The 26,095-nt window shown below is 47.2% G+C and overlaps 1 protein-coding gene and 2 pseudogenes across 1 annotated transcript; all 3 read left to right on the top strand.

Annotated features, from left to right (window-relative positions):
• The first annotated feature begins 2,491 nt into the window (after positions 1 to 2,491).
• LOC134367873 (melanoma-associated antigen B5-like) lies at positions 2,492 to 10,383 on the top strand (annotated as a pseudogene).
• Positions 10,384 to 14,207: 3,824 nt separating this feature from the next.
• LOC134367872 (melanoma-associated antigen B5-like) lies at positions 14,208 to 17,480 on the top strand (annotated as a pseudogene).
• Positions 17,481 to 22,316: 4,836 nt separating this feature from the next.
• LOC134367871 (melanoma-associated antigen B5-like) lies at positions 22,317 to 24,245 on the top strand. The gene is made up of 2 exons (XM_063084541.1): positions 22,317 to 22,402; positions 23,204 to 24,245. Exons 1-2 carry the CDS (start codon positions 22,317 to 22,319, stop codon positions 24,243 to 24,245), a joined length of 1,128 nt encoding a protein of 375 aa, XP_062940611.1.
• Positions 24,246 to 26,095: the final 1,850 nt, after the last annotated feature.

Raw genomic sequence — 26,095 nt, 5'->3', positions numbered from 1 at the left:
GAGGTGGTTTGGATGGAAGGTTAACTGGGAAGCACGGAAGGAATTCATACCTGAAAAAATTCTAGGGGCTTTGACTTGTATCTATATGGAGAAGAACCGCCTACCTCCAGGTAAAATAACGGATGCCCTAATAGGGAAAATCTAATTTCAATTGCTAAAGCAATTTCTTGGCTGACTTGGACTTCTTTGAAATGGCATGTTCTCTGACATATCTGGCATTAAGAAAACAAAAAAATTCCCAAATAGGAGGGTGCTATTTATTTTCTGGGTAAAATTCATCATAACTGCCATTTCATAAACACCCAATGGGTGTGAGTCATCATAATAGGTGCTTTTTATACAGTACATGGATTCCTGCGGTCCTAGAAAAATGATCTGTCATAAATAGTTATGGCAGCTACAACAGAATACCACAGACTGGGCGTCTTACACAAAAAAATTTGATTTTCTGAGGTTCCAAAGGCCGCAAAGTCCAAGATCATGGTGCTGGCATATTCGGTTCCTGGTGAGGGCTACCTTGCAGACACCTGACTTCTTGCTGTCTCCTCACGTGGTGGAGAGAGACGGAGTGCAAGCTTTCTGCTCTCTTCCCATAAGAGCACTGATCCTATCCCAGGTGACCCACTCACATGGCCTCGCCTAAACCTAATAATATTGTAGAGGCTCCCCTTTCTAATACTTTCACATTGGGAACTAGGACTTCTGCATTTGAATTTTGGAGGGACATGAACATTGCGTGCATAACAGGGTTTACGAAATTCAATGGGCAGAAAACGAACTAGCCTTATTGTCATATTCACAAGGTAGAAAGTGACAGAGTGAGAGTGGACCTCTGACCTGTATTCATCCATTAATCTCATTTTGAAGACGACCTTGTATATCTTATCCACTTTTCTCCTCACTACCCCAAAATATATGTCAGGCAATTAAAGAAAAATAGGATTTTGTGCCCAAAGGACCGCCCTGGAATACATGGCCACGGCGGTAAGAAGAGCAAAAGAGATGAGAGGCTTGAATAATGTAAAGGAGGACAGGATATTTGGTACCAATATGAAGGTCGACCTATGCAATGTCAGTTAACCTCAAAGGGTTGGGATCTCACAAAATTATCCAGCGCAGTCCAGAGGCTGTGGTAAATAAATCGTTTAGAACCCTCTGAGTGATGGAGAGAAGGAACAGGGCAGTCAGTGACAGCCACCTCCTACCCCTGGCTTTCTGCCATGTACTTCAGCTTCCCCATCTCACATCACTCCGGGGACACAGACCTATTCTCTGCAAGATTTGAAGTTGGGACCCTGCTCAAGAGTTTGCAGGGATGTGGCATTTCCCGGTTAGGCTTTCGTTAAAGAGACAGGAGCCAGGATAAGGACCTGGCTGAATGCCAACCAAGGAGAACAACACCCGATCATACAGGGGGCCATACGGAGACTCCCCTTCACCCGCTCTGAGAACTAGAGGGCTGAGGCAGTGTTGTCAGGCTGACCTCTGCAAGGAGGGTCTCAGGGATGTGAAAGGCTTGCAAGTCCAGGAGGTGGCAGAAGGAAGAGCCTAAGGCTCTAAGAGGAGTGGAGTCGCGAATCCTCTAGGAGACTGAGCGAGCCCCACTCCAGAACAGCGGGGGCGCCAGAGATGCCGCCCCTGCAATCGTCCTTGAGAGGCCCTTGCACTTGTTGCACTGACTTCCTCTGAGGGCGTCTCAGGAGGGTGCGGGACGTTGCCTAAGGCAGAGGCCTCATCGCATGTGGGTGAGGAGTCCCCGACTCTGACTGGAGTCCAGGTGAGGAGCTTGAGTGAGAACGAGAGAACCACCCCTCAGAAGACTGCCCAGCCCCCTCTCCAACAAACCCACCGCACCCCCTTTCTCAGTCTCAGGAGCTCTGAAGGGAGTGGGCCGGCCAAGATGGGCGCTCAATCCTCCCTCTCGAGTCTCGGGAAGGGGAGGGCTGTGGTAAAAGTGGGAGGCCCCTGTTCAGCGGAGGAGAATCGTACCCTGACAGTCTAGGGGGAAAACTTAGGCGAGAGTCACACCCAGCTCCTGTTTGCAACTCCCGGAGGTCCCAATCATAGAGGCCGAGCCTACGTGAGCCGTCCTTTCCCATGTGATGATATTAGAAAGCTGAGGGTTTGGGCCTGAGTGAAGGGGCCTGATGTCAACAGAGGAAGGAGTAGCATGCCCTGCAGGGAATCAAGAGTGGAACCCGGAGTGAGTTCTGAGGGGACTATCCTTCCCAGAAGAGTCAGGTGGCACAGAGCCCGCCCCTGCTGTCGACCCTGGGAGGCCCTGGGCAGGGCTGTCAGGCTAACTTCTGCAAGGAGAGTCTCAGGAATGTGAGGTCCTAGGTCTGAGAGGAGGGTCCTCAAGTGAGCAAAGGAAAGCCTATATGCTATCACAGGGGAAGGGGGGAGAGGGGTGCTGCTGCTGGTGGTGGTAAGGGATTTTGTCTAAAGGGGACGGCCTAACGTCCACGGTAGGAGGGTTTGAGTTAAGGGCATGACCCTGACGTCTGAAGGGAACATCGACGAGGAGGGTACCACCAAATCCATCCCCTATTCTCAGCCTTGGGATACCATGTGGAGGTGAGTCGGCCCTCGTATCCTACTAGGGGGCCTCAGGAGATGTTCCAAGCCATGCCGAGGCTCAAAGGAAAGGGTGATGGGACCACCCGCCAGTGAACGGAATACAAACGATCTGAGCCCCACCCCTGCATTCATCATTTGCAGGCCCACAGCAGGGCTGTCGGACTGAGGCTTCCCCTCACTTCTTTATATTCAAAATAAAGGAGATGATATCTTTGGTGTGAGGGTACAGCCGCTGGTCAGCAGAGAAATGTATAACAGGCACTATCTGGAGCTTAGGTGAATTCCCTGAATGAGAACTGAAGCCCCAAACAGCCCATGACAGAGAGGAGTCCGCCTGGCTTTGAGCTGGGTGCCCCCTAAGAGGAATGACGGGGCGAAAAGCTCCTTCCCTTCCACCTCTGTGGTCTCAGTGAGTCGTGGCTTTGATTTGAGGTGTCCACTTGAGGGCAGCAGAATAGAGGGGGCCCAGGATTGGCAACAATTTACGGGATCATTCAGATGATGAACTGAGGGGACCCTCACCCCCCAGAACAGAAGGCCCCCCACTACCGGCTGCTGCCATCTCCTCAGTACACCCCAGGCAGTGCTGGCACCCTGCAGTCTAGAACACACTCTAAGTTCCTCCATAGGGTTGTCAGGAGACAGGCTGACCAGAAGAACAGGAGCTGGGTAGGTTTCTAGAGAAGTGCCTTCAGAGAAACCTGCGGAGGGTGCCTTTGTTAAAGCCAAGGTGGTCTCTGTCGCCGAAGATGCTCACATGATGTAATTCTCTCTTGTCCAGGTGCCTGCATCACCAGCCGTCCTGCCAGCACTCCTTCCCACTGTCCCTCCCCAGAGTCATCATGCCTCGGAGACGGAAAAGTAAGCTCCACGCCAGTGAGAAAGGTGCTCAGGCAACAGCAGCGGCAGCAGAGGAGTCCCCTCCCTCCTCTTCTCTTTGTGGAGATAATAGCCAGAGCCTGCCTGCTGCTGGGTCATGTAGCAGTTCCGAGGGGCCTCAGAGAGCACCATCCGCCACCACTACTTCTGAAGGCATTTCTTGCACTAGATGTGAAGAAGGCTGCAATGGCCAAGGTGACGAACGGAAAAGCACCTCTGAGGACCCACTGTCTACTAACAACTCATGCGAAGACCCTCTAATGAGGAAGGCTGTTTTGTTGACGCAGTTCCTGCTCTACAAGTATAGAATGAAACAGCCCATTATGAAGGCAGACATGCTGAAGGTTATCAACTGTAAGTACAAACACCAGTTTGCTGAGATCCTCAAGAGGGCCTCCCAACACGTCGACGCTGCCTTTGCAGTTGAGGTGGTGGAAGTCGACTTACCCAGTCACTCGTATAACCTAGTCAGCAAACTGAAACTTCCCAACAACGGGAGGGTGCGTCCTGGCAGAGGGTTTCCCAAGACCGGTCTCCTAATGATTGTCCTGGGTGTGATCTTAACGAATGGCAACTGTGCCACTGAGGAACACATCTGGAAATGCCTGAATAAGATGAAAGTATATGCTGGAAGGAAGCACCTCATCTACGGAGAGCCCCGGAAGCTCATCACTCAAGATTTGGTGAGGCTGAATTACCTAGAGTACCGGCAGGTCCCCAACAGTGATCCTCCGTGCTATCAATTCCTGTGGGGTCCAAGAGCACATGTTGAAACCAGCGAGACGAAAGTCCTGGAGCATTTGGGAAAGATCAAGGAAATCATCACCTTGGACTACTTATGTCATTATGCAGAGCCTATGGAAGATGAGGAAGAAACAGCCCCAGCCGTAGACCCAGCCAGGCATGGCATCTGCCAATGCGAGTACGGTCTCCTGGACCATTAGTCCAGCAAATGTTCTCACCCTTATTGAAGTCTGTGTTGTTGTTGGTTTGTTTGTTTGTTTGATTGTTTGTATTTTTATCACCCAGATAAGAAAATATGATATAAGAATAGGAATTTTCTTAGACACTTGAAAGAACCCTACAGTAAACTACAGTGGAGAACTAAATGTAATAGTGGGTAATACAATGGAGAAATAAAATTAAAACATAGTTAATCCTCGCTTTCCCAAATTTCTGTTAGTGTTTTGTAAAATTAAATGATTCATACTTTGTTTATCTTAGCTTATTCAAGGTAGTAGGAAAATTAAATCTGAATAAATTAGACTTCATGTTTACTGCCTCTTTTATTCAAAAACAGTAATTGAGCATCTGCTTTTTGGAAGGTTCTGTGCTAGAACTAGGGATGCTGCAATAAAGAAGACACAGCCCCCGCTCATAGAACTTTTGAGCCTCTAAGCTGCCATCATACAAGATGTTGCACTCTCCTCTGGCCTATCAGTAAAGTAACAAGAATGAGTGAGGTTGAGGGAGTTCCTTATGATGCAATCTAGTGGAAATTTCCTGAACAAGGCACTTTGGGGCATTGGAAAAATTCAAGTCTTCGGTGGGATGTAATTTTTATTTAAACTGTGAGGTGAGCAGGATGAGTTCGTGGAAGTGGTGAGCAGCGGCCATACCCTCAGATGGTGTGCTTCAGAGTTGAGAGACAAAACTGTGTAAGTTAGCGTGTTGGGGCTGTGCTAACAGAATACCGTAGACTGGGTGTCTTAAACAATAGAAGTCGATTTTTCACAGTTCTGAAGGCTGAGATATCCAAGATCAAGGTACCAGCAGGTTCGGTTCCTGATGACGGTGCCCATCCTAACTTGCAGACAGTTGCCTTCTCACTGTATCATCACATTGAGGAGAGAGGGAGAGGGAGAAGAGAAAAAAAGAGGACATTAGGGAGGGGGGACAGAGCGGGGGAGAGACAGAGAGGGAGAGAGGGGAGAGGAGGGGGGAGATAGAGAATGGGGCGGAGCAAGAGAAGGAGAGAGACTGAGAGACAGAGAGAGGGACAGTAAGAAAAGAGAGAGAGACAGAGAGAGAGAGAGAGAGAGAGAGAGATCTATTGTCTCCTATTCTTCTTATAGGGACCCTAATCCCAACACTCTCGCTCCAACCTTAAAATTCAACCAAACAGAATTGCCACCCAAAGGCCCCGCCTCTAAATACCACTCCATTGAGTGTTAGGGATTCAGCATATGAATTTGAGGGGGACACAAATGTTCTTTCCACTATGGAAAGCTGCTCCTACAAGTTACTTTGTGGTTATATGTAAGCCAGAGACAAATCTCTGTCTGGGCAGGAAAGAAAGTGTCCTGTGCTCTGGATTCAGTGCACGTGAACACAGTTTGCAAGCTGTTTTCGTGGAAATGTGAAAGAAACTCACAGTAAAATAATTGAGATCACAATATGAGGAGAACAAAAGAGTAAAAAACGGAAATGTAAAAGCTGCTTAAATCTTCGTTGGCCTTATACCTTTTAGTATTTCTTTTAGTATAAATAAAAGATACCTGATTTATTTAGATTGTTTGAGAATGTTCTGTTCTAGTGCACTGCATATTGTCTGCTCTCTAGTGGATAAAAACCAACCAACCAACCAACAAACAAAACAAGTCTGATTGGAAGGTAGTATTGTCTGGGTTTAAAACGGTCAATATTAAATCCAGTGATCAATAAGAACCAGAATGAGTTCACTAAAACATTTTTAAAGCAAGACTGCTAAATTCAAGGGACACCTGTAGGTTTAAATTGTCTCAAAAGTTTGCAAGACTTTTGACAATTTTGTTTCTCATTATATCATTATGAAAATAGAAAATAATACTGCTATATAAAAACTAAAATAATCATACGATAACTGCCATTCATTGAATACCCAATATTTCCTAATCCGTATGCCTTTTGCTTTATCTACAGTGCATACACTCCAACACGTCTCCAAGATAGGCATGACTTAGCAGACTCACATTACAGATGAGCAACTTGTGAGTTTCCCAAGCTCATGAGCTTGTAATTGACAAAGCCAGCACTAGATCCCTGGTCTGGATTCGTCTAGAGCCCACATCGTTCCAGTCATCCCAGTTTGAGCTAGATCTTGGATCTTGTAATTCATTTTTCTGCTCACCACTGCAAAGTGTATCTAAGAGGATAAAAAGGACCCTGTCCACAAATCAATTTTGTATTACACAGCTAGAGTAATAATAATGTTGAATAAACAGATGGTATATATAAAGAAAAGAAAACATCATATCTAGTGACAAAATGATCATCTACCTATGCAATGTCAGATAACCTAAAAAGATCAGGAGCTCACCAAATCATCCTGGTCTGCCCTCTCCCTGTAGAAATCAAATCTCTTCTAAGCAAAGCTACGTGACTGGCTATGTCTGGCTTTTGAAGCAAAGGAATAGATCACAATGTTTTTTCTCTGACAGCCCACCACCTGTCACGGGCCTCTTGCCTTCTGCTGTAGCTTCCCCATCTCAAATGGAGCCTAGGACAGAGAGCCATTCTCTGCAAGGTTTGCAGGAGTGAACCTGCTCAATGGTGTGCGACATTTCCCAGAAGCTTTTAATCAGAGAAAGGAGGCAAGATGAGGAACACCATAACTAAAGGCTCTGGAGATCAGTGGCCTAGAATATAGGGGTCACTAAAAAACCAGCTCCTTGCCTACTGTCAGACCTAGAGGGCCCAAGGCAGGGCTATAAGCTGTGAATCTCATTTACTCTTCAAGGTTCTCAGGGACCTAAGAGCCTTTGGTAAGTGTGGCACCCTCAGGTCAGTAAGAGAGAAATCTCAGCCTGTAATAAATATCAAGATAGGGACCCTAAAGGAGAAATGAGGAACCGCTCACCCCGGAGCAGTAGGGGCCTCCTGAACTATGTATTGCTTTCTGCCTTGGTTGGCCTCTCATTTCGTCTGGTGCCCCCTAATGGTGTTTGAGGGAGGTAAAGGCCTTGAAGTGGTGGTAGTAGCCTCACTTGTGCCCAGGTACGAGATCCTAACAGGACCTACCTAGATTTAAGTTAAGGACACTGAGTGCTGATGGGTGGATTCCCCATAACAGAGGGGGCCACAGAGAGTTCCCAGGCAGAATTATCCAAAGCGTCGCACCCTGACATTCCCCCTCTGGTTTCTTAGGAAGGTGGAAGCCCCGGTCTGAGGCCGGCAGGCTCAGGTCAGTAGAGAGGCGTCCCACGTCCCACACCGAGTCAAGGACAGAAACCTGAATGAGGACTGAGGGAACCACCAATTCCAAAAGTGTGCAGTCTTATACAATTCTGACCCTGCTGTCATTCCTCAGAAGACCCCAATAGCCAAGGGCAATTGTGGTTCCTGTTGACTTCTACTTTGGAGATTCCGGAAAGGTGATGGCCTTGGTGTGAGGAGCGTGGCCTCAGGTCAGTGGAGAGTGGAGTTCCAGGTCTGTCTGTTCCGGAGTCAAAGTGAGACCATGTTTGAGGAGAGTGGGGGCCACTCACCCAAGGACAGAGGGAATGCACCATGTTCTGCCTCTGCTGTCAGCCCTAAGAGGCGCAGGGCAAAGCTAGCAGGCTGAGGTGCCCCCTCATCTCATCTGAGAGTGGTCTCAGGGTTGTGAAGCCCTTAGTCTAATGGGAGCAGCTCCATTCAGCCGAGGGTGGAAAACTAGTCCTTTAGAGGACTGAAATTGAGGGCCGGCCCGTGGCTCACTTGGGAGAGTGTGGTGCTGATGGCACCAAGGCCGCCGGTTCGGATCCTTGTGTAGGGGTGGCCGGTTGGCTCACTAGGGAGAGCATGGTGCTAATGACGCTGGGGCTTGGGTTGGGATCCCCTTCCTGGTCATTTTTGAAACGAAAAAAAAGAAAAAAAAAGAAAAAAAAAAACAGGACTGAAGTTGATGACCCTAAGTGAGGATGATGTTACCCTTCACAGAACAAATGTGGCCACACAGAGCCCTGGCACTGATATCTGTCCTTGGCAGACCTGGAAATGCTGGACTGATGAGCCCCGTTCACTTCCCTTTTGGCCATCTCAAGGATGTGAGGCACTTGGTCTAAGGGGCCAGCCTCAGGCTAGCACAGGGAGGAATTCCAGGTCATGCCAAGGGCCAAGCTGAGGAGCCTGAGGACTGAAGGAACCACTCAAACCGTATAAGCAGGAACATCACAGAATCCTTCTACTGTCAGCAATGGGTGAGCACAGGCAGCTCTACCCAGATGAGTCAACTCTTACACCCTCCGGATAGTCTCGAGGAAATAAAGGCCATAGCATAAGGGGTTAGGACTCTAGGTCATATGAGTTTTCAGTGCAAGGACCCTGAGTGAGGACTGAGGAGAGCACCCAACCCCGAAAAGACAGGAATCCACAAAGTCCTGCCCCTTTCTGACCTGGGAAGGCCCAGGAAGGGGTAACCACATGTGTCACCCACTCACTTTCAGTTCTGGAGGACTCAGGTCACTGTAGGGTAGAGGACCAGACCCTGACTCAGGGAGAATTAAAAGGGTCACCAACCCCAGAACAGTGGAGTCCCATAGAGTTTTTCCCCTGCTGTTAGCTCTCAGAATACCCAGACAGTTGTGGATGGATGTGATGCCCTCTGACTTCCATCTCTGAGGACTGTGGGGGGTGAGGATCTTGGTCTGAGGCTGGCTGAGTCAGCATTGGGAAAATTTCCAGATTGTGCCACCGGTCTGGGTGAGGGCCCTGAGGAAGGAGTGGAGCAAAAAACTCCTAACAACGGGGGAGGCACGTAATGTCTCCCCTACCGTTAGTCCTTGGAGATACAGGCATAGATGACACGTGGAGCAGAGGCAGCCCTCAATTCCTCCTCAGGATGACAGAGAAATGAGGGCCTTGTTCTGAGGCGGACAGTAACAGGCCAAGAGAAGGAGGAATTTTAGTCCCTCCTACGAGTCACACTAGGAAGCTCACCTTCACAAGGCCAGACCTTGCCTGCCAAAGTTCTCTGTCTTGAGGGGCTACAGGCAGGTGTGGCCAAATAAAGCTGCCCTCGCTTCCCTCTGTTGGGTCTCAGAGAGTTCTGTACCTTACCATGAGGGGATGTCCTCAGGTCAAAGAAGAGAGGAGCTACAGGCCTTCTCAGTAGCCAGAAGGAGAAACCTGAGTGAATGCTTAGGGGACCAAACCTTTCCCTCCCAGTAGAGGGGACACCAAGAAATCCAGCCCCAGTCCTGCCTTCGGCACTTAAAGAGCCAGGGCAGGGCTGTCAGCCAGAGGCTCTGACATTGCTTCTTTATATTGGGTCTAAGGGAAAGATCCTTAGTCTTAAGGTGAAGCCACCATGGAGTGGAAGGTTGGGTCCCAGACCCACGGGGAGCCAAGATAAGAACTCTGAATAAGAATGAGAATCCAGCGATCCCAGAACACACAGGGTCCCAAGAGTTAACAGCCCTGGGTAAGCCCTGGCAGAGATGGTGGGCTGAGAAACACCTTCACTTATTTTTCGTGGGTTCCAGGGAGCTTTGAATTGTCATCTTTATTGCAGCGTAGGAAAAAGGTCCCTGGCCCTGTCAACAGTTGGCCTGACGATTCTGAATGTGAACTGAGAGGACTCCCCACCCCAAAACGCAGGGAGCTCCATGACCAGCCCCTGTTCTCAGCCCATAAACCCCAAGCTGAGCTGGCAGCCTGCAGCCTGAGACTCACTCTAAGTTCCTCCACGGGGTTATCAGGGGACAGGTTGACCAAGGGAACCCTCTGGCTTCCTAGAGCAGTGCCCTCCCAGAAATCTGCAGAGGGGGCCTTGATTAAAGCCAAGGTGGGATCTCCCTGCAGAAAGTGCTCACACCATCTCCTTCTCCCTTCTCCAGGTGCCCGCATTACCAGCCGTCCTGCCCACTCTCCGGTCTGCTGTCTCTCACCACGGTCCTGCCTCAGGGTCGGAAGAGTATGCTCCGTGCCCATGGGAAATGCCACTGGGGTCTCAAGGCCCACTGAAGGAGAGAAAGAAGAGTCTCCCTTCTCGTTCTCTCCTGTTCTGCCTGGTACTCCTCAGGGCACCCCTGCTGCTCACGTGTCCCAGGAGTCTCATAGAGCCTGTCTGTCACCACTGCTTCTGCAAGTATTTCATGCATAAATCTGATGAAGCTGCCAAGAGCCAAGATGAGGAAAGACCAAGCACCTCCCTGGCAGCACCCTCCACCCAGAGCTCATGCAGAGACTTTCTAATCAGGGTCACTAATGGTTGGTACAATTCCTGCTGGAGAAGTATAAAATGAAAGAGCCCATTACAACAGCAGCATTGTCAACAGAAAGTGCAAGGGAAATTTCCCTGAAATCTTCAGGAGAACCTCCGAGTGCACAGAGATTGTCTGTGGCCTTGAGCGAGAGGAAGATGTCCCCAGCAGTCACTTTGATGCTCTTATCAGTGAACTGAACCTCTCCAACAATGGGAGTCTGAGTGTTCATAAGGTGTTGCCTAAGACCCGTCTCTAATGATGCTCCTGGGTGTGATCCTCATGAAGGGCAGCTGCATTAGAGAGAGGAGATCTGAGAATTTCTGAATAAGATTTGGGCATATACTGGGAGAGCGACTTTATATATGAAGAGCCCAGGAAGCTCATCACCAAAGATTTGCTGTAGGAAAAGTACCTGGAGCAGTGGCAGGTGCACAAGTGTGAACCTCCACGCTATGAATTCCTATGGGGTTCAGGAGACCAGGCTGAAACCAGCAAGATGAAAGGTTAGTGCTTTTTGGCCAGAGTCCATGATATCGTCCCCAGTGTCTTCTCGTCCCATTGTAAAGTGGCTTTGAAAAAACCTACATGCAGCCAGGTTTTGCACTAAAGTCACGGCCAGTGCAACTTTCAGGGCCCAAGTCAGCAGTTTCTCCCATGTCACCAGAAGGCTGAGGGAGATTCTCCACCCTCAGCTGAAGAAATCAGTTAATGTTCTAAGTAATAGAGGACCCGGGCCGGACTGGAAAGACTGCAGTGTACATCTTCTTTGTGTTCCGGTTCTACATGACTAAATTTTTTTGGTCGTGATTTTTCAAATACTGTTTCCTTTACTTATTTACTTACATATTTCAAAACCTTGTTTGCAACTTGCATCAAAGCCTTATTTTCTATTATCATAGTGTTTTATTAATGCAACATCTTTGTCCAAGTAAAGGTCTTCTTGTTTATTGCAAGCGACCAGATTTCCAACTGCTCTTTTGTGCATAATAATAAACCTCTTCACAGTATAAAATAGAAGAGCACTGTAGACAAATAATATTCTGTGAGGTCCAGGAAGCCCCATTTTTTCAAAGATGAAAAATTCAGGTTTTTCTAGATGAATTATCAGTTACACGATTAGAAATTCTTTGGGGACTGGATAAAGTGCCTCTCATTTGCCCTCTGTACAAAACTACTAGATCTTGTGAACTCCGCAATTTCAAGCACATCAGCAGGCAGAAGACTTACGTATCCTACTATCTTCACACAGACCTCGAGTACCTCTTCTATCAGAACTCCAATAGCCAAAGGAGGGGCCCAGAAGAAAGGTTAGTAAAATATATACTATATTTATACACGTATACACACACACACACACACACACACACACACAAACACACATATATATATTTAATACATGTATTTACATATATATATATATATATATATATATTTCCACTCCCTTTCTCCCATCTTACAAAGCATTTTGAGAATGGTAATCATGTGGGGAGGCTGGGGATGGTTTCTACAAAGAAGGACAGAATAAAGAAAGAAAGAAAGAAAGAAACAAACAAATAAATAAATAGAAAGACAGAGTAGAGAGTGCCTGGACCTTAAGATGTCTTCAATATTCCTCAGAATGCTCTTTCAGATAATAAGAAAAAAGAGGCAAGGAAAGCCTCACACCTCATCACGTAGAAGCCAGCACTTCTAGAAGCCAGAGAAGGGCGTTCAGCAAGACTCTCCCTAGCTGGATCGGAAAAAAAAAAAAAAAAAAAAAAAAACAGGAAAAAAGGAAACAACACTTGAATAGTTAGCAATTGGAGGGAAAAGGAAGGGGTGAGAAGGAACACAGAGTATTCCTCGTTTATCTGTTTGATTTGAGGCTAACGTGGAATGGTCCCTCCATGCCAGCAGACCAGGTCGTGTTGAAAAAAGACTATTGGAAAACATTCGCCGGGTACGTATGATGGTTGAGTGGCAGTTAACTTACACTGTCATTTACGCAACAGTTTATGAACACTTAAGGTCAAGGGACAAGGTCACCCCACAGAAATCAGAGCTCAAATAAAAGGAAAAATAAAAAAAAACAGGGAAATACTTACAGGAAGACAATAAATGATTTTTAAAAGCTTGGAAAACTGTAAGATAACCTGAGGTGATTGAATAATTCCAAATAAACTATTCACACATTCCTCCTCGTGTCCTTTACATGAAAACATGTATAGATATCAAGTTTCAAAGAAAATTGTCGGAATTAATGCTTTATCGCCTTCTACTTGATTCTTTACGTCCATACTTAATTTCAGAGCATGAGATTATAAATCCTATGGACCACACATTTATTGTTGTTAATGAGGTGTATAAATTAGAGTTTTAATATTATACAAATTGTAGAAAACTTTTATCATTTTTTATAATCTAGAACATGGTAACATTGCAATGGAACGGGGATTTTCATGGATCTGTAAACAAATCCTGCTGGCAAATCCCTACAGTCAAGAAAAAGAGAAAATCATAAATAAGTGTTGGTAAATTTTGGTTGTGTTGTTATTTTAGTATTTTTGTTAAACTAAGAGTTATATACCTGGATTTCCCTAGCTTATTCAAGACTGTGGGAGAAATTAAATCATAATATATCAGACATCTTGCTCCTGTCTCTCTTTTTCCGCAACCATTAATTTAGCATCTCTTCTTTGGAAGGCCTCATGCTAGTACTGAGGAAGGTAGGAAAAAGCCTGAGCCACTGCCCACAGATTGTGAGAGTCAGGCTGCCCTTATATAAGACGGTGGGACTCAAGGATCTAACTAAATGACAAGTATGAAGAAGGGGTGAGTTAGAGGGAAGGTCCCAGATGAGAGCAGTCAAGGTGAAATACCTTGAAGCAAGGCAGTTTGAAGCTCTGGGACAATACCATTTCTTTAAAGAAGGATATTTCAAGTTAAGCGGAATGGTCGGCTAGATAAGGCTGTGAGAACTGTGAGCAGGGGACAGACCCTCAAATGGTGGGTCTCAGAGTTTAGAGACTAAAAGGTGGGAAGGAAAACTGTTCCTAACAATTACTTTGGAACCTTGGGTAAAACAGAGGGAATCTCCACCTGGGCTAGGGATGGTAAGTGTCCTGAACTCTTGACCCAATGTAGGTGACCAGAGTGCACAAGCGAGGTGTCTTCTGCACTATTTCTCCAGATTGATTCTGAGAAATAAGGGTGATACTCGCTTGAAATGAGATGTCAAGAACCACTGTGCCAGTATTCTTTGTCCTGTGCTGGGAGAGTCAGAGCCCACTCCCTAACAGGGCGTTGATATAATTAGGTTATCTTGAGTGTAATTCGTCCAACTCTCAAGAAGGTCTTGATTTTGGGTGGTGATGAAATGAATAAAAATAAGGGTGGTTTGAATGGAAAGGGGCCAGGCCCCCAGATGCTTCATCTCAGCGTTCAGAGACTATGCCAGGTATGGGAAACTGTGCCTCACAGTTACTTTGCAATTTTGTGCATACCAGAAAGTAATCCTCATCTGCAGTAGGAGTGGAAGGCTTCCCAAGCGCATGTATCAGTGCACGTGAATACAGTGCACACACTGGGTGTTTTGGGCACATGATGTCGAGTGAGTTTCTGGGAAATATGAGTGACACCACCTTGAGATGAGATGCTGAGAACCCACAGAACTGTCACTCTTGTCATGGGCTAGGACTAGCTAGAACACACACCATTAAAAGGGCATTTCAAGGGCCGACCCTGTGGCACACTCGGGAGAGTCTGGCGCTGGGAGCGCAGCAATGCTCCTGCTGCGGGTTCGGATCCTATATAGGAATGGCCGGTGCACTCACTGGCTGAGTGCCAGTCACGAAAAAGACAAAAATAAAAAATAAAATAAAAGTAAAAAAGGGGATGTCCATTAGATTATTCTGAGTGTAATTTGTGAACTTCTACTGGATGGGTCGATTTTTGCTGATGATGAAATGAATGGAAATAGAGGTGGCTTAGAAGGAAAGGCACCTTGGAGGGAGGTTGTCGGTCCCCGACACAAAACATGAAACTTGATTTGCCTCCAGCTAGAGAACACAACCCCACAACTAAATTAAATGATGGATGCTCAAATGGGGGCACACTTCTTATGCTCAGCAGCATTTGGGGTGATGTGGATTTCTATGTGGTTTGCAGTTGCATATTCTCTTATATATTCTGGAAGTAATATTCTGTGAGGGAAGGTTGTTATCATCTTGGATCAAAATAATCTTGGTAGTTCATTAAAGACCCAACCATTGCCCAACACTGTGCCAGGTGTTTCGTACGCATCACGTAAGTGCCGAAGTCCTTCATGATAGGATTTATCAGATTTATTCTGCAGATGAAGAACTTGCAATTTTCTCAGATTCACAAGGCTCGCAAGTGGCATAGGCCCTGGACTAGACCCCGGCTCTGAATTCCTCCAGAGTCCCCAGTGGTCCCCACTCCCAGCCTCAGGCAGACCTTTCGTCACTAATTTATTTTTTTGCTCATTACCTCAAAATGTATTACAGGTGATAAAACGCATACCCAAAGTACTGTTTTGGAATACATAGCCCAAGGGATAAGCAATAAAAATACTAAAGTAAATGTGAGGTGTGAAAGGAGAAAGAAGTTATTTGTTGACAATTTCATCATCTACGAAATCAGCTTTGGTAAAACTCAAAAGATTTGGGGCTCACAAAATCATTAGGCATAGTCCTTCCCTAAAGAAAGTAGATATATTTGAAGAGAAGTTAAATAAGTGGCTATGTCTGGCTGGTGAAGCAAAGTCATAAATCAGTATGGGTGTGTGTGTGTGTATGTGTGTGTGTGTGTATGTGAGTGTGTGTGTGTGTGTGTGTGTGTGTGTGTGTGTGTGTGTCTTTTTTTTCTGTCAGCACGACACCCGTCCTGGGCTCTCTGCTTGTGATTTGGCCTCGCCATCTCACATCACTCCTGGGACACAGCCTTTCCCCTGCAAGGTTTGCAGAAGGGAAACTAATCAAGAGATTGAAGTGATATGGCATTTCCCCAAAAGCCTCTCATAGAAGGTACAGGGACCAAGACGAAGACTCTGATGAATGAGAAGTGAAGAGACTAATACCCCATAATAAATGGAGTCACAGAGAGACCAGCCTGTGTCTTCTCTCAGACCTAGAAGGCTGAAGCAGGGCTGTCAGGCTGAGTATTTCCTCACTTATTGTACAGGCTTATCATGAACATGAGAGCCTTATTGTACATTGAGTAACCGGATGTTGAACGAAAGAGGAAATCCGGTGCCTGCAAGAAGTCGAGGTGAAAACCCTGAACGAGGACTGAGGGCACAGCCCTACCCTGAACAGAGAGAGCCCCAAAGAGCCTGATTCTTGATGTCACCCCTGGAACGGTGAAGATGGGTATCCTCATGTAGCATTCCCTGACTTCTCCTTCTGGGGCCTCAGGGAATCAGAACCTTGATCTGATGCTTTGATACCTAGGTCAGAGGAGGGAGGTGCCCCATGTCCTGCAAGGAATCAAATGCACAGCCTTGCATGCTGACTTAGAGGACCACAACCCCCAGAAAAGTGAGGTGGCACAGAGCCTGCCCCTGCCATAATCTCTGGGAGGCCTTCGGCAGTTCTGTCAGGCTGACTTCTGCAAGAAGGGTCTCAGGAGAACAAGACCCTAGAGAGATCCCTGCAGACTGCCCTCTCAGGAGCCTTTCTTGTAGTCTTCGTTGTAGCCACGGTGGAATTTCCATGGAGAAGTTGCACCATCCCTGTCGCCCTTCCTCCTTCAGTGGGCCCTCACCATCTGTTCTGCTACCCAAATGCCTGCTTGCTGGTCCTGAGCATACTGATCATTCCTCATGGTCCACACCCGTGAGACATGCCACCAGGCCGAAGATGATTTCCAGGGTCATGGGGGACCTCGGGCCAGGGCCACAGTGAAAGAAGAAGAGACCCACCCCTCTTCCTCTCCTGTTCTCAGGGATATTCCCTAGAGCTCAGCTGTTGCTGGGTCAGGTAGCACTTCCCAGGAACCTCGGGGAGCACCATCCACCACCACTACCTGTGCAGACGTTTTTGACGCAGGATCTAACGAAGGGGATAACAGCAAAGATGAAGAATATCCGTGTTGCTCAGAGGCCTCAACCTTCGATGAGAGCGTATGTACGGATTGTCAGACTGTGAAGGGGGGTTTGTTGGAGGAGTTCCTCTTATACAGGTACAAAATGAAACAACCCATTATGAGGGCAGAGATGCTGAAGATTGTTGATGTGAAGCACGAGGAGCAGTTGCTGAGATCCTGAAGACGGCTTCTGAACAAATTGAGGTTGTTTTTGCAGTGGATGTGAAGGAAATCGACTCAACCAGTCACTCGTATGACCTTCTCAGCAAACCAAAACTCTCCAGCAATGCAAGAATTCATGCTGGTAGAGGGTTACCCAAAACACGTCTCTGTATGAATCTCCTGGGTGGGATCTTTGTGAAGGTCAACTGTGTCCCTGAGGAAGACATCTGGAAATTCCTGAATATCATGAGAGGATATGCTGGATGGAAGCACTTCATCTATGGAGAGCCCAGGAAACTCGTCACCGAAGTTTTGTTGAGGCTGAAGTTCCTGGAGTACCAGCTGGTGCCCAACGGTGATCCTACACGCTACGAATTCCGGTGGGGTCCAAGAGCCTGTGCCGAAAACGGCTATATGAAATTTCTTGAGTTTGTGGCCAAGGTCAAGGATACTGTTCCTAGTGACATTTCAACGCAGTTTGAAGAAGCATTGAGATTCGAGAAAGAGAGAGTCCGGGCCAAAATTTCAGCTGGGCCTGGCACTACCGATGTGGCCCGGCATATCCTACCACCACGTCCAGGAGCTTCTCCCACATCTACTGAAGTCTAAGGTTTCTCCTTTTTTTTTTTTTTTTTTTTTTTTGGTCATCCAGACAAAAAAGTATGACATTACAATAGGGATTTTCTTGGGAATGTGAAAGAACTCCACAAAAAAATACTTGCCATAACTGAATAGAAACAAAATAAAACATGATCATTCTGGGTTTTTCCTCACTCTTGTTAGTGTTTATTTTTTGTAAAATTAAATTATTTATACCTTGATATAGTTAGCTTATTAAAAATTGTAGCAGAAATAAAATCTCAATAAGTTAGACCTCTTGCTCACTCTCTCTCTTATTCACCAAACATCAACTGAGCATCTGCTCTTTGGAAGGCTCGGTGCTAGCAGTGGGGATGCTGATGTGAAGACCCAGCTTCTGCCAATAGAATGTTAGAAGCTGGAAGCTGAAATCAAAAAGGAGATTGTTGATATACTCCTTTGGACTTACAGGCAAGAAAAAAGAATGGGAGACAAGAGGGGTGTTCCAAGAGAGTGCAGTAAAATACAAAGGCTCTTAGGCAAGGCCGTTCGATTGTTGGGAAATGGGAAGTTAATCGATATGATGTAACTTTGAAAATTAATGTGCATAGTGCAGTAGATGAGACGGTGGGACTGGTGAGCAGAGGCCAGAGCCTCAGATGATGTGGCTCAAATTCAGGGGAGAAAGCCCTTGGAAGGGAAACTGCACGGAAGTTTGAGGACTAAAATTAATGCCCAACAATACATGCTGAATTGACATGAGGCTAAACCAGCGGGGCCTCGAATGGCCTAACTTCAAGTTGCCCTCTGTACACTGCACTTGCACATAAGGTCCCCTAGCAAACAACCGTTTTTAACCAAGGGGACCAGGCACAGATCTTCCTTATTCCACTCCCTATCGGTGGACATATTTAAGCAAGCCACTCAAGCCACTCACATTCTCCCATGGGCACTGGAGACCACCTTTTCCGCTTGATCTACAAGTCCAGCCTCCCACACACCCCACTTCATTACTCTGTTCCTAAGTGCAATCCCCCGATGCCCAGTGTGACAGGTGGAGAACTTCTCCCCCAGGCTGTGAGTGTATGAGAACATGTGATTACCTGGTGACTGCCTCATCTCTCCGGTGTCCAGTGTTCTGCGTTTGGATAACAGAGAAACGGAGTGTGGGAATTCCTTCCTCGCCAGTGGAGCAAACAGAAAGCCATTAACGCATGCTCTTAAGGATTAATTTGGCATCAGAGATAATCCAGGAAGAAATCTCTGCGTAGGCCAGTGTATTAGTTTCTTAGGGCTGCCATAACAAATCACCGTAGACAGGGTGGCTTAAACATGTGAAATTAATTGTCTCACAGTTGCGGAGACTGGAAGTCCAAGATCAAGGTGCCTGCAGGATTGGTTTTCCCTGAGGCCTTTTCCCTTGGTTTGCAGAAGGCTGCCCACTTCCTGCCTGTTCTCATGGTTATCTCCTTATGTGTTTATGTCCCTGGTATTTCCTTCTGTGTTCTTAGAAAGATGTTTGTCAGAATGTCTTAGGGCTCACCGAAATGTCACATTTTAAATCAGTCACCTCTTTAAAGAACTGATCTCCAAGTATAAGGATGTTCTGTGAGGTACTGGGGGTTAGGACTTTAGCATATAAATTTGTGGGGACACAATTTAGCCCACATAGGCATTGACGGATTTTGGATGTGCTGTCCCCTCCAAAAAGCATGTGGAAATTTGATCCTCAATGTGGCAGTGTTGGAAACTGATTGAGACATTGGGTCGGATCCATCATGAATGGATTAATGGTCTCCCTAGGGGAGGAGGAGTAGGGAGTGAGTTCTCGCTCGGTTAGATCCCGTGAGAGCTGCTGGTTTAAAGGACCCTGGCACCTCCTTTCTCTCTCTCTCTCGCTTCCTCTCTCGCCATGTAATCTGCTTGTACCCACCAGCTGTCTACCACTTTGCGACGTGAGTAGAAGCAGCATGAGGCCCATGCGAGATGCAGGTGTCACAGACTCGTAAGCCAAATAAACTTCTCTTCGTTATAAATTACCCAGTTTCAGGTATTCTGTTACAGCAACGCAAAACGGACTAAAACAGGCATGAAGAGAAGGTGTCTTTGCTCTCCTCTCAGTGCAGTGGAACACAGTGCACAAACTAAGTGTTCCATGCACATTGTGTTTTTGGAGTATCTGAATACATAATGGTGAGGTGACTTGAACAGTAGCCACTGTGCTGGCCGCTTTGTGCCTTGGTCTTGGAGAACCAGATTCCACTGCATTAAAAGGGTATTCTAATTGTGTTATCTTGAGTGTCATTTGGCAGATTGTAAAGGAGGGCTAAATTTTGGGGGGGAAGACATGAAGAAAAGTAGAGGCGGTTTGGATGGAAGGTTAACTGGGAAGCACGGAAGGAATTCGTACTTGAAAAAATTCTAGGGGCTCTGACTTGTATCTGGACGGAGAAGAACCCCCTACCTCCAGGTAAAATAACAGATGCCCTAATAGGAAAAATCTAATTTCACTTGCTAAAGTAATTTTTTGTCTGCCTTGGACTTCCTTGAAATTGCATTTTCTCTGACATATCTGGCATTAAGAAAACAAACAAACAAACAAACAAACATACAAAAACTCCCCAAAAGGAGGGTGGTATTATCTGGGTAAAATTCATCATCACTGCCATTTCTTAAACACCCAGTAGGTGTGAGTCATCATGATAGGTGCTTTTTATACGGTACATATATTCCAATGGTCCTACAAAAAAGATCTGTCTTAACCAGTTCAGGCAGCAACGACCGAATACCACAGACTGGGCGTCTTACACAGAAAGTTCATTTTCTGAGGTTCTAGAGGCCGCAAAGTCCAAGATCAAGGTGCTGGCAGATTCGGTTCCTGGTGAGGTCTGCCTTGCAGGCACCTGACTTCTTGCTGTCTCCTCTCATGGTGGAGAGAGACGGAGTGCAAGCTTTCTGGTCTCTTCCCATAATAGCACTGATCCTATCACGGGGGACCCACTCTCGTGGCCTCGCCTGAACCTAATAATCTTCCAAAGACCCCACTTTCTAATACTGTCACTTTGGGAATTAGGACTTCAGCATTTGAATTTTGGAGGGACATGAACATTGCGTACATAACAGGGTTTACGAAATTCAATTGGCAGAAAAAGAACTTGCATTATTCTCATATTCACAAGGTAGTAAGTGACAGAGTTAGAGTGGACCTCTGATCTGTATTCATCCATTACTCCCATTCTGAAGATGACCTTGTATATCTTATTCACTTTTCTCCTCACTACCCTAAAATATATCTCAGGCAATTAAAGAAAAATAGGATTTTGTGCCCAACGTACCGCCCTGGAATACATGGCCAAGGTGGTAAGAAGAGCAGAAGAGACGAGAGGCTTGAGTAATGAAAAGGAGGACACGATATTTGGTACCAATATGAAGGTCTACCTATGCAGTGTCAGTTAACCTCACATGGTTGGGATCTCACAAAATTATCCAGCTCAGTCCAGCGGCTGAGGTAAATAAATCTTTTAGAATCCTCTGAGTGATGTAGAGAAGTAACATGGCAGTCAACGACAGCCACCTCCTACCCCTGGCTTTCTGCCTTCTACTTCGGCTTCCCCATCTCTCATCACTCCGGGGACACAGACCTATTCTCTGCACGATTTGAAGTCGGGACCCTACTCACGAGTTTGCAAGGATGTGGCATTTCCCGGTTAGGCTTTCGTTAAAGAGCCAGGAGTCAGGATAAGGACCTGGATGAATGCCAACCAAGGAGAACAACACCCGATCATACAGGGGCCATACAGAGACTCCCGTTCACCCGCTCTGAGAACTAGAGGGCTGAGACAGTGCTGTCAGGCTGACCTCTGCAAGGAGGGTCTCAGGGATGTGAAAGGCTTGCAGTGCAGGAGGTGGCAGAAGGAAGAGCCTAAGGCTCTAAGAGGAGTGGAGTCGCGAATCCTCTAGGAGACTGAGCGAGCCCCACTCCAGAACAGCAGGGGCGCCAGAGATGCCGCCCCTGCAATCGTCCTTGAGAGGCCCTTGCACTTGTTGCACTGACTTCCTCCGAGGGCGTCTCAGGAGGGTGCGGGACGTTGCCTAAGGCAGAGGCCTCATCGCCAGCGGGTGAGGAGTCCCTGGCTCTGGCTGGAGTCCAGGTGAGGAGCTTGAGTGAGAACGAGAGAACCAGCCCTAGGAGGACTGCCCAGGCCCCTCTCCCTCAACGCCACCGCGCCCCCCGTTCTCAGTCTCGGGAGCCCTGACAGGAGTTGGCCGGCCAAGATGGCCGCTCAAAACTCCCTCTCAAGTCTCGGGAAGGGGAGGGCTGTGGTAAATGTGGGAGGCCCCTGTTCAGCGGAGGAGAATCGGACCCTGAGAGTCCAGGGGGGAAACTCAGGCGAGAGTCCCACCCAGCCCCTGTTTGCAGCTCCCGCAGGTCCCAAACATGGAGGCCGAGCCTCCGTGAGCCGTCCTTTCCCATGTGAGGATATTAGAAAGCTGAGGGTTTGGGCCTGAGTGGAGGGGCCTGATGTCAACAGAGGAAGGAGTAGCATGCCCTGCAGGGAATCAACAGTGGAACCCGGAGTGAGTTCTGAGGGGACCTTCGATCCCAGAAGAGTCAGGTGGCACAGAGCCCGCCCCTGCTGTCGACCCTGGGAGGCCCTGGGCAGGGCTATCGGGCTAACTTCTGCAAGGAGAGTCTCAGGAATGTGAGGTCCTAGGTCTGAGAGGAGGGTCCTCAAGTGAGCAAAGGAAAGCCTATATGGTATCACAGGGGAAGGGGGGAGAGGGGTGCTGCTGCTGGTGGTGGTAAGGGATTTTGTCTAAAGGGGACGGCCTAACGTCCACGGTAGGAGGGTTTGAGTTACGGGCATGACCCTGACGTCTGAGGGAAACATCGACGAGGAGGGTACCACCAAATCCATCCCCTATTCTCAGCCTTGGGACACCATGGGGAGGTGAGCCGGCCCTCATATCCAACTAGGGGGCCTCAGGAGGTGCTGGCAGGAAGAGCGAGGTTCCAGGCCATGGCAAGGCTCAAAGGAAAGGTTGATGGGACCACCTGGCAGTGAACAGAACACAAAGGATCTGAGCCCCACCCCTGCATTCATCATTTGCAGGCCCAGAGCAGGGCTGTCGGACTGAGGCTTCCCCTCACTTCTTTGTATTAAAGCTAAATGAGATGGTATCTTTGGGGTGAGGGTGCAGCCACCGGTCAGCAGAAAATGTATAACAGGCACTATCTGGAGCTCAGGTGAATTCCTTGAATGAGAACTGAAGACCCAAACAGCCCATGACAGAGAGGAGTCCGCCCGGCTTTCAGCTGGGTGCCCCCTAAGTGGAATGAAGGGCCGAAGAGCTCCTTCCGTTCTGCCGCTGTGGTCTCAGTGAGACGTGGCTTTGATTTGAGGTGTCGACTTAAGGGCAGCAGAATAGAGGGGGCCCAGTACTGGCAACAATTTACGGGATCATTCAGATGATGAACTGAAGTGACCCGCCCCCTCCAGAACAGAGGGCCACCCACTACCGGCTGCTGCCATCTCCTCAGTACACCCCAGGCAGTGCTGGCACCATGCAGCCTAGAACACACTCTAAGTTCCTCCACAGGGTTGTCAGGGGACAGGCTGACCAGGAGAACAGAGGCCATGTAGGTTTCTAGAGAAGTGCCTTCACAGAAACCTGCGGAGGGTGCCTTGGTTAAAGGCAAGGTGGTCTCTGTCGCCGAAGATGCTCACATGATGCAATTCTCTCTTGTCCAGGTGCCTGCATCACCAGCCGTCCTGCCAGCACTCCTTCCCACTGTCCCTCTCCAGAGTCATCATGCCTCGGAGACGGAAAAGTAAGCTCCACGCCTGCGAGAAAGGTGCTCAGGCAACAGCAGCGGCAGCAGAGGAGTCCCCTCCCTCCTCTTCTCTTTGTGGAGATAATAGCCAGAGCCTGCCTGCTGCTGGGTCATGTAGCAGTTCCGAGGGGCCTCAGAGAGCACCATCCACCACCACTGTTTCTGAAGGCATTTCTTGCACTAGATCTGAAGAAGGTTGCAAAGGCCAAGGTGACGAAAGGAAAAGCACCTCTGAGGACCCACTGTCCACTAACGACTCACGCGAAGACCCTCTAATGAGGAAGGCTGTTTTGTTGGCGCAGTTCCTGCTCTACAAGTATAGAATGAAACAGCCCATTATGAAGGCAGACATGCTGAAGGTTATCAACCGTAGATACAAACACCAGTTTGCTGAGATCCTCAAGAGGGCCTCCCAACACGTCGAGGCTGCCTTTGCAGTTCAGGTGGTGGAAGTCGACATACCCAGGCACTCGTATAACCTAGTCAGCAAACTGAAACTTCCCAACAACGGGAGGGTGCGTCCTGGCAGAGGGTTTCCCAAGACAGGTCTCCTAATGATTGTCCTGGGTGTGATCTTAACGAATGGCAACTGTGCCACTGAGGAACACATCTGGAAATGCCTGAATAAGATGAAAGTATATGCTGGAAGGAAGCACCTCATCTACGGAGAGCCCCGGAAGCTCATCACTCAAGATTTGGTGAGGCTGAATTACCTAGAGTACCGGCAGGTCCCCAACAGTGATCCTCCGTGCTATCAATTCCTGTGGGGTCCAAGAGCACATGTTGAAACCAGCGAGACGGAAGTCCTGGAGCATTTGGGAAAGATGAAGGAAATCATCACCTGTGAATCCTTATGTCATTACGTAGAGCCTTTGGAAGATGAGGAAGAAACAGCCTCACCCATAGACACAGCCAGGCATGTCATCTTCGTATGCGGGCACGGTCTCCTGGACCATTAGTCCAGCAAATGTTCTCACCCTTATTGAAGTCTGTGTTTTTGTTGGTTTGTTTGTTTGTTTAATTGTTTGTATTTTTATCACCCAGATAAGAAAATATGATATAAGAATAGGAATTTTCTTAGACACTTGAAAGAACCCTAGAGTAAAATACAGTGGAGAAATAAATGTAATAGCGGGTAATACAATGGAGAAATAAAATTAGAACATAGTTAATCCTCGCTTTCTCAAATTTCTGTTAGTCTTTTGTCAAATTAAATGATTCATACTTTGTTTATCTTAGCTTATTCCAGATAGTAGGAAAAACTAAATCTTAATAAATTAGACTTCATGTTTACTGCCTCTTTTATTCACAAAACATTAATTGAGCATCTGCTCTTTGTAAGGTTCTGTGCTAGTACTAGGGATGCTGAAATAAAGAAGACGCAGCCTGCCTTCACATAGAGCTTTTGAACCTATAAGCTGCCATCATACACGATGTTGCACTCTCCTCTGGCCTATCAGTAAAGTAACAAGAATGAGTGAGGTTGAGGGTGTGCCTTATGATGCAGTCTAGTGGAAATTTGCTGAATAAGGCTGTTTGGGGCTTTGTACAAATGCAAGTCCTCGGAGGGATGTAGTTTTTATTTAAACTGGGTGGTGAGCAGGTTGAGTTTGTGGAAGTGGTGTGCTGTGGCCATGCCCTCAGATGGTGTGCTTCAGAGTTGAGAGACAAACCTCTGTAAGTTAGTCCTTTGGGGCTGCGTTAACAGAGTTCCATAGACGGGATGTCTTAAACAATAGAAATCGATTTTTCACAGTTCCTAAGGCTGGGATATCCAAGATCAAGGTGCCAGCAGGTTCGGTTCCTGATGAGGATGCCGTTCCTAACTTGCAGACAGTTGCCTTCTCACTGTATCCTCACATGGAGGAAGAGGGAGAGAGTGAAGACAAAAAAGAGGAAGATGGGGGGGGAGATAGAGGGAAGGGGGGCGGGGGGGAAGAGCGGGGCGATAGATAGTGGGGGGAGAGAGAGACAGAGAGAGAGAGAGACGGGAGAGATAGAGAGAGGGGGCCAGAGAGAGTGAGAGTGGGATTAGAGAGAGGAGGTAGATAGAGAGTGGGGGGAGGGAGAGAGAGAGAGAGAGAGGGAGGGAGAGCGAGAGTGATCTAGTGTCTCCTCTTCTTCTTTTAGGGGCCCTAATGCTAAAGATTTAGCTCCAACCTTAAGATTCAACCAAACTTTATTGCCCCCCATTGAGTGTTAGGGATTCAGCATATGAATTTGAGGGGGACACAAATGTTCTTTCCACTATGGAAAGCTGCTCCTACAAGTTACTTTGTGATTGTGGGTAAGCCAGAGACAAATCTCTGCCTGGGCAGGATATAAAGTGTCCTGCGCTCTGGATTCAGTGTAGGTGAACACAGTTTGCAAACTTTTTTCGTGGAGATGTGCAAGAACCCCACAGTAAAAGAATTGAGATCACAACATGGAGAGAATAAAAAAGTAAAAAACAGAAATGTAAAAGCTGCTTAATCCTTCGTTGGCCTTATTCCGTTTACTATTTCTTTTAGTATAAATAAAAGATACCTGATTTATTTAGATTGTTTGAGAATGTTTGTTTTGTTCCCGTGCACTGCATATTCTCTGCTCTCTAGTGGATAAAAACCAACCAACCAACCAACAGACAGAAACAAGTCTGATTGGAAGGTAGTATTTTCTCTGTTAAAATCGGTCATATTATATCCAGTGATCATGGGGAACCCGAATGAGTTCACTAAAAAAATTTTGAAAACAAGACTGCTAAATTCAAGGGACTACCATAGGCTTAAATTGTCTCAAATGTTTGCAAGACTTTTGAAAATATTGTTTC

This window comes from Cynocephalus volans, chromosome X (assembly GCF_027409185.1).
Source record: "Cynocephalus volans isolate mCynVol1 chromosome X, mCynVol1.pri, whole genome shotgun sequence".
Classification (NCBI taxonomy): Eukaryota; Metazoa; Chordata; class Mammalia; order Dermoptera; family Cynocephalidae; genus Cynocephalus; species Cynocephalus volans.
The sequence above is the reverse complement of the archived record's forward strand: the minus strand, read 5'-3'. Positions and strand labels throughout refer to the sequence as shown.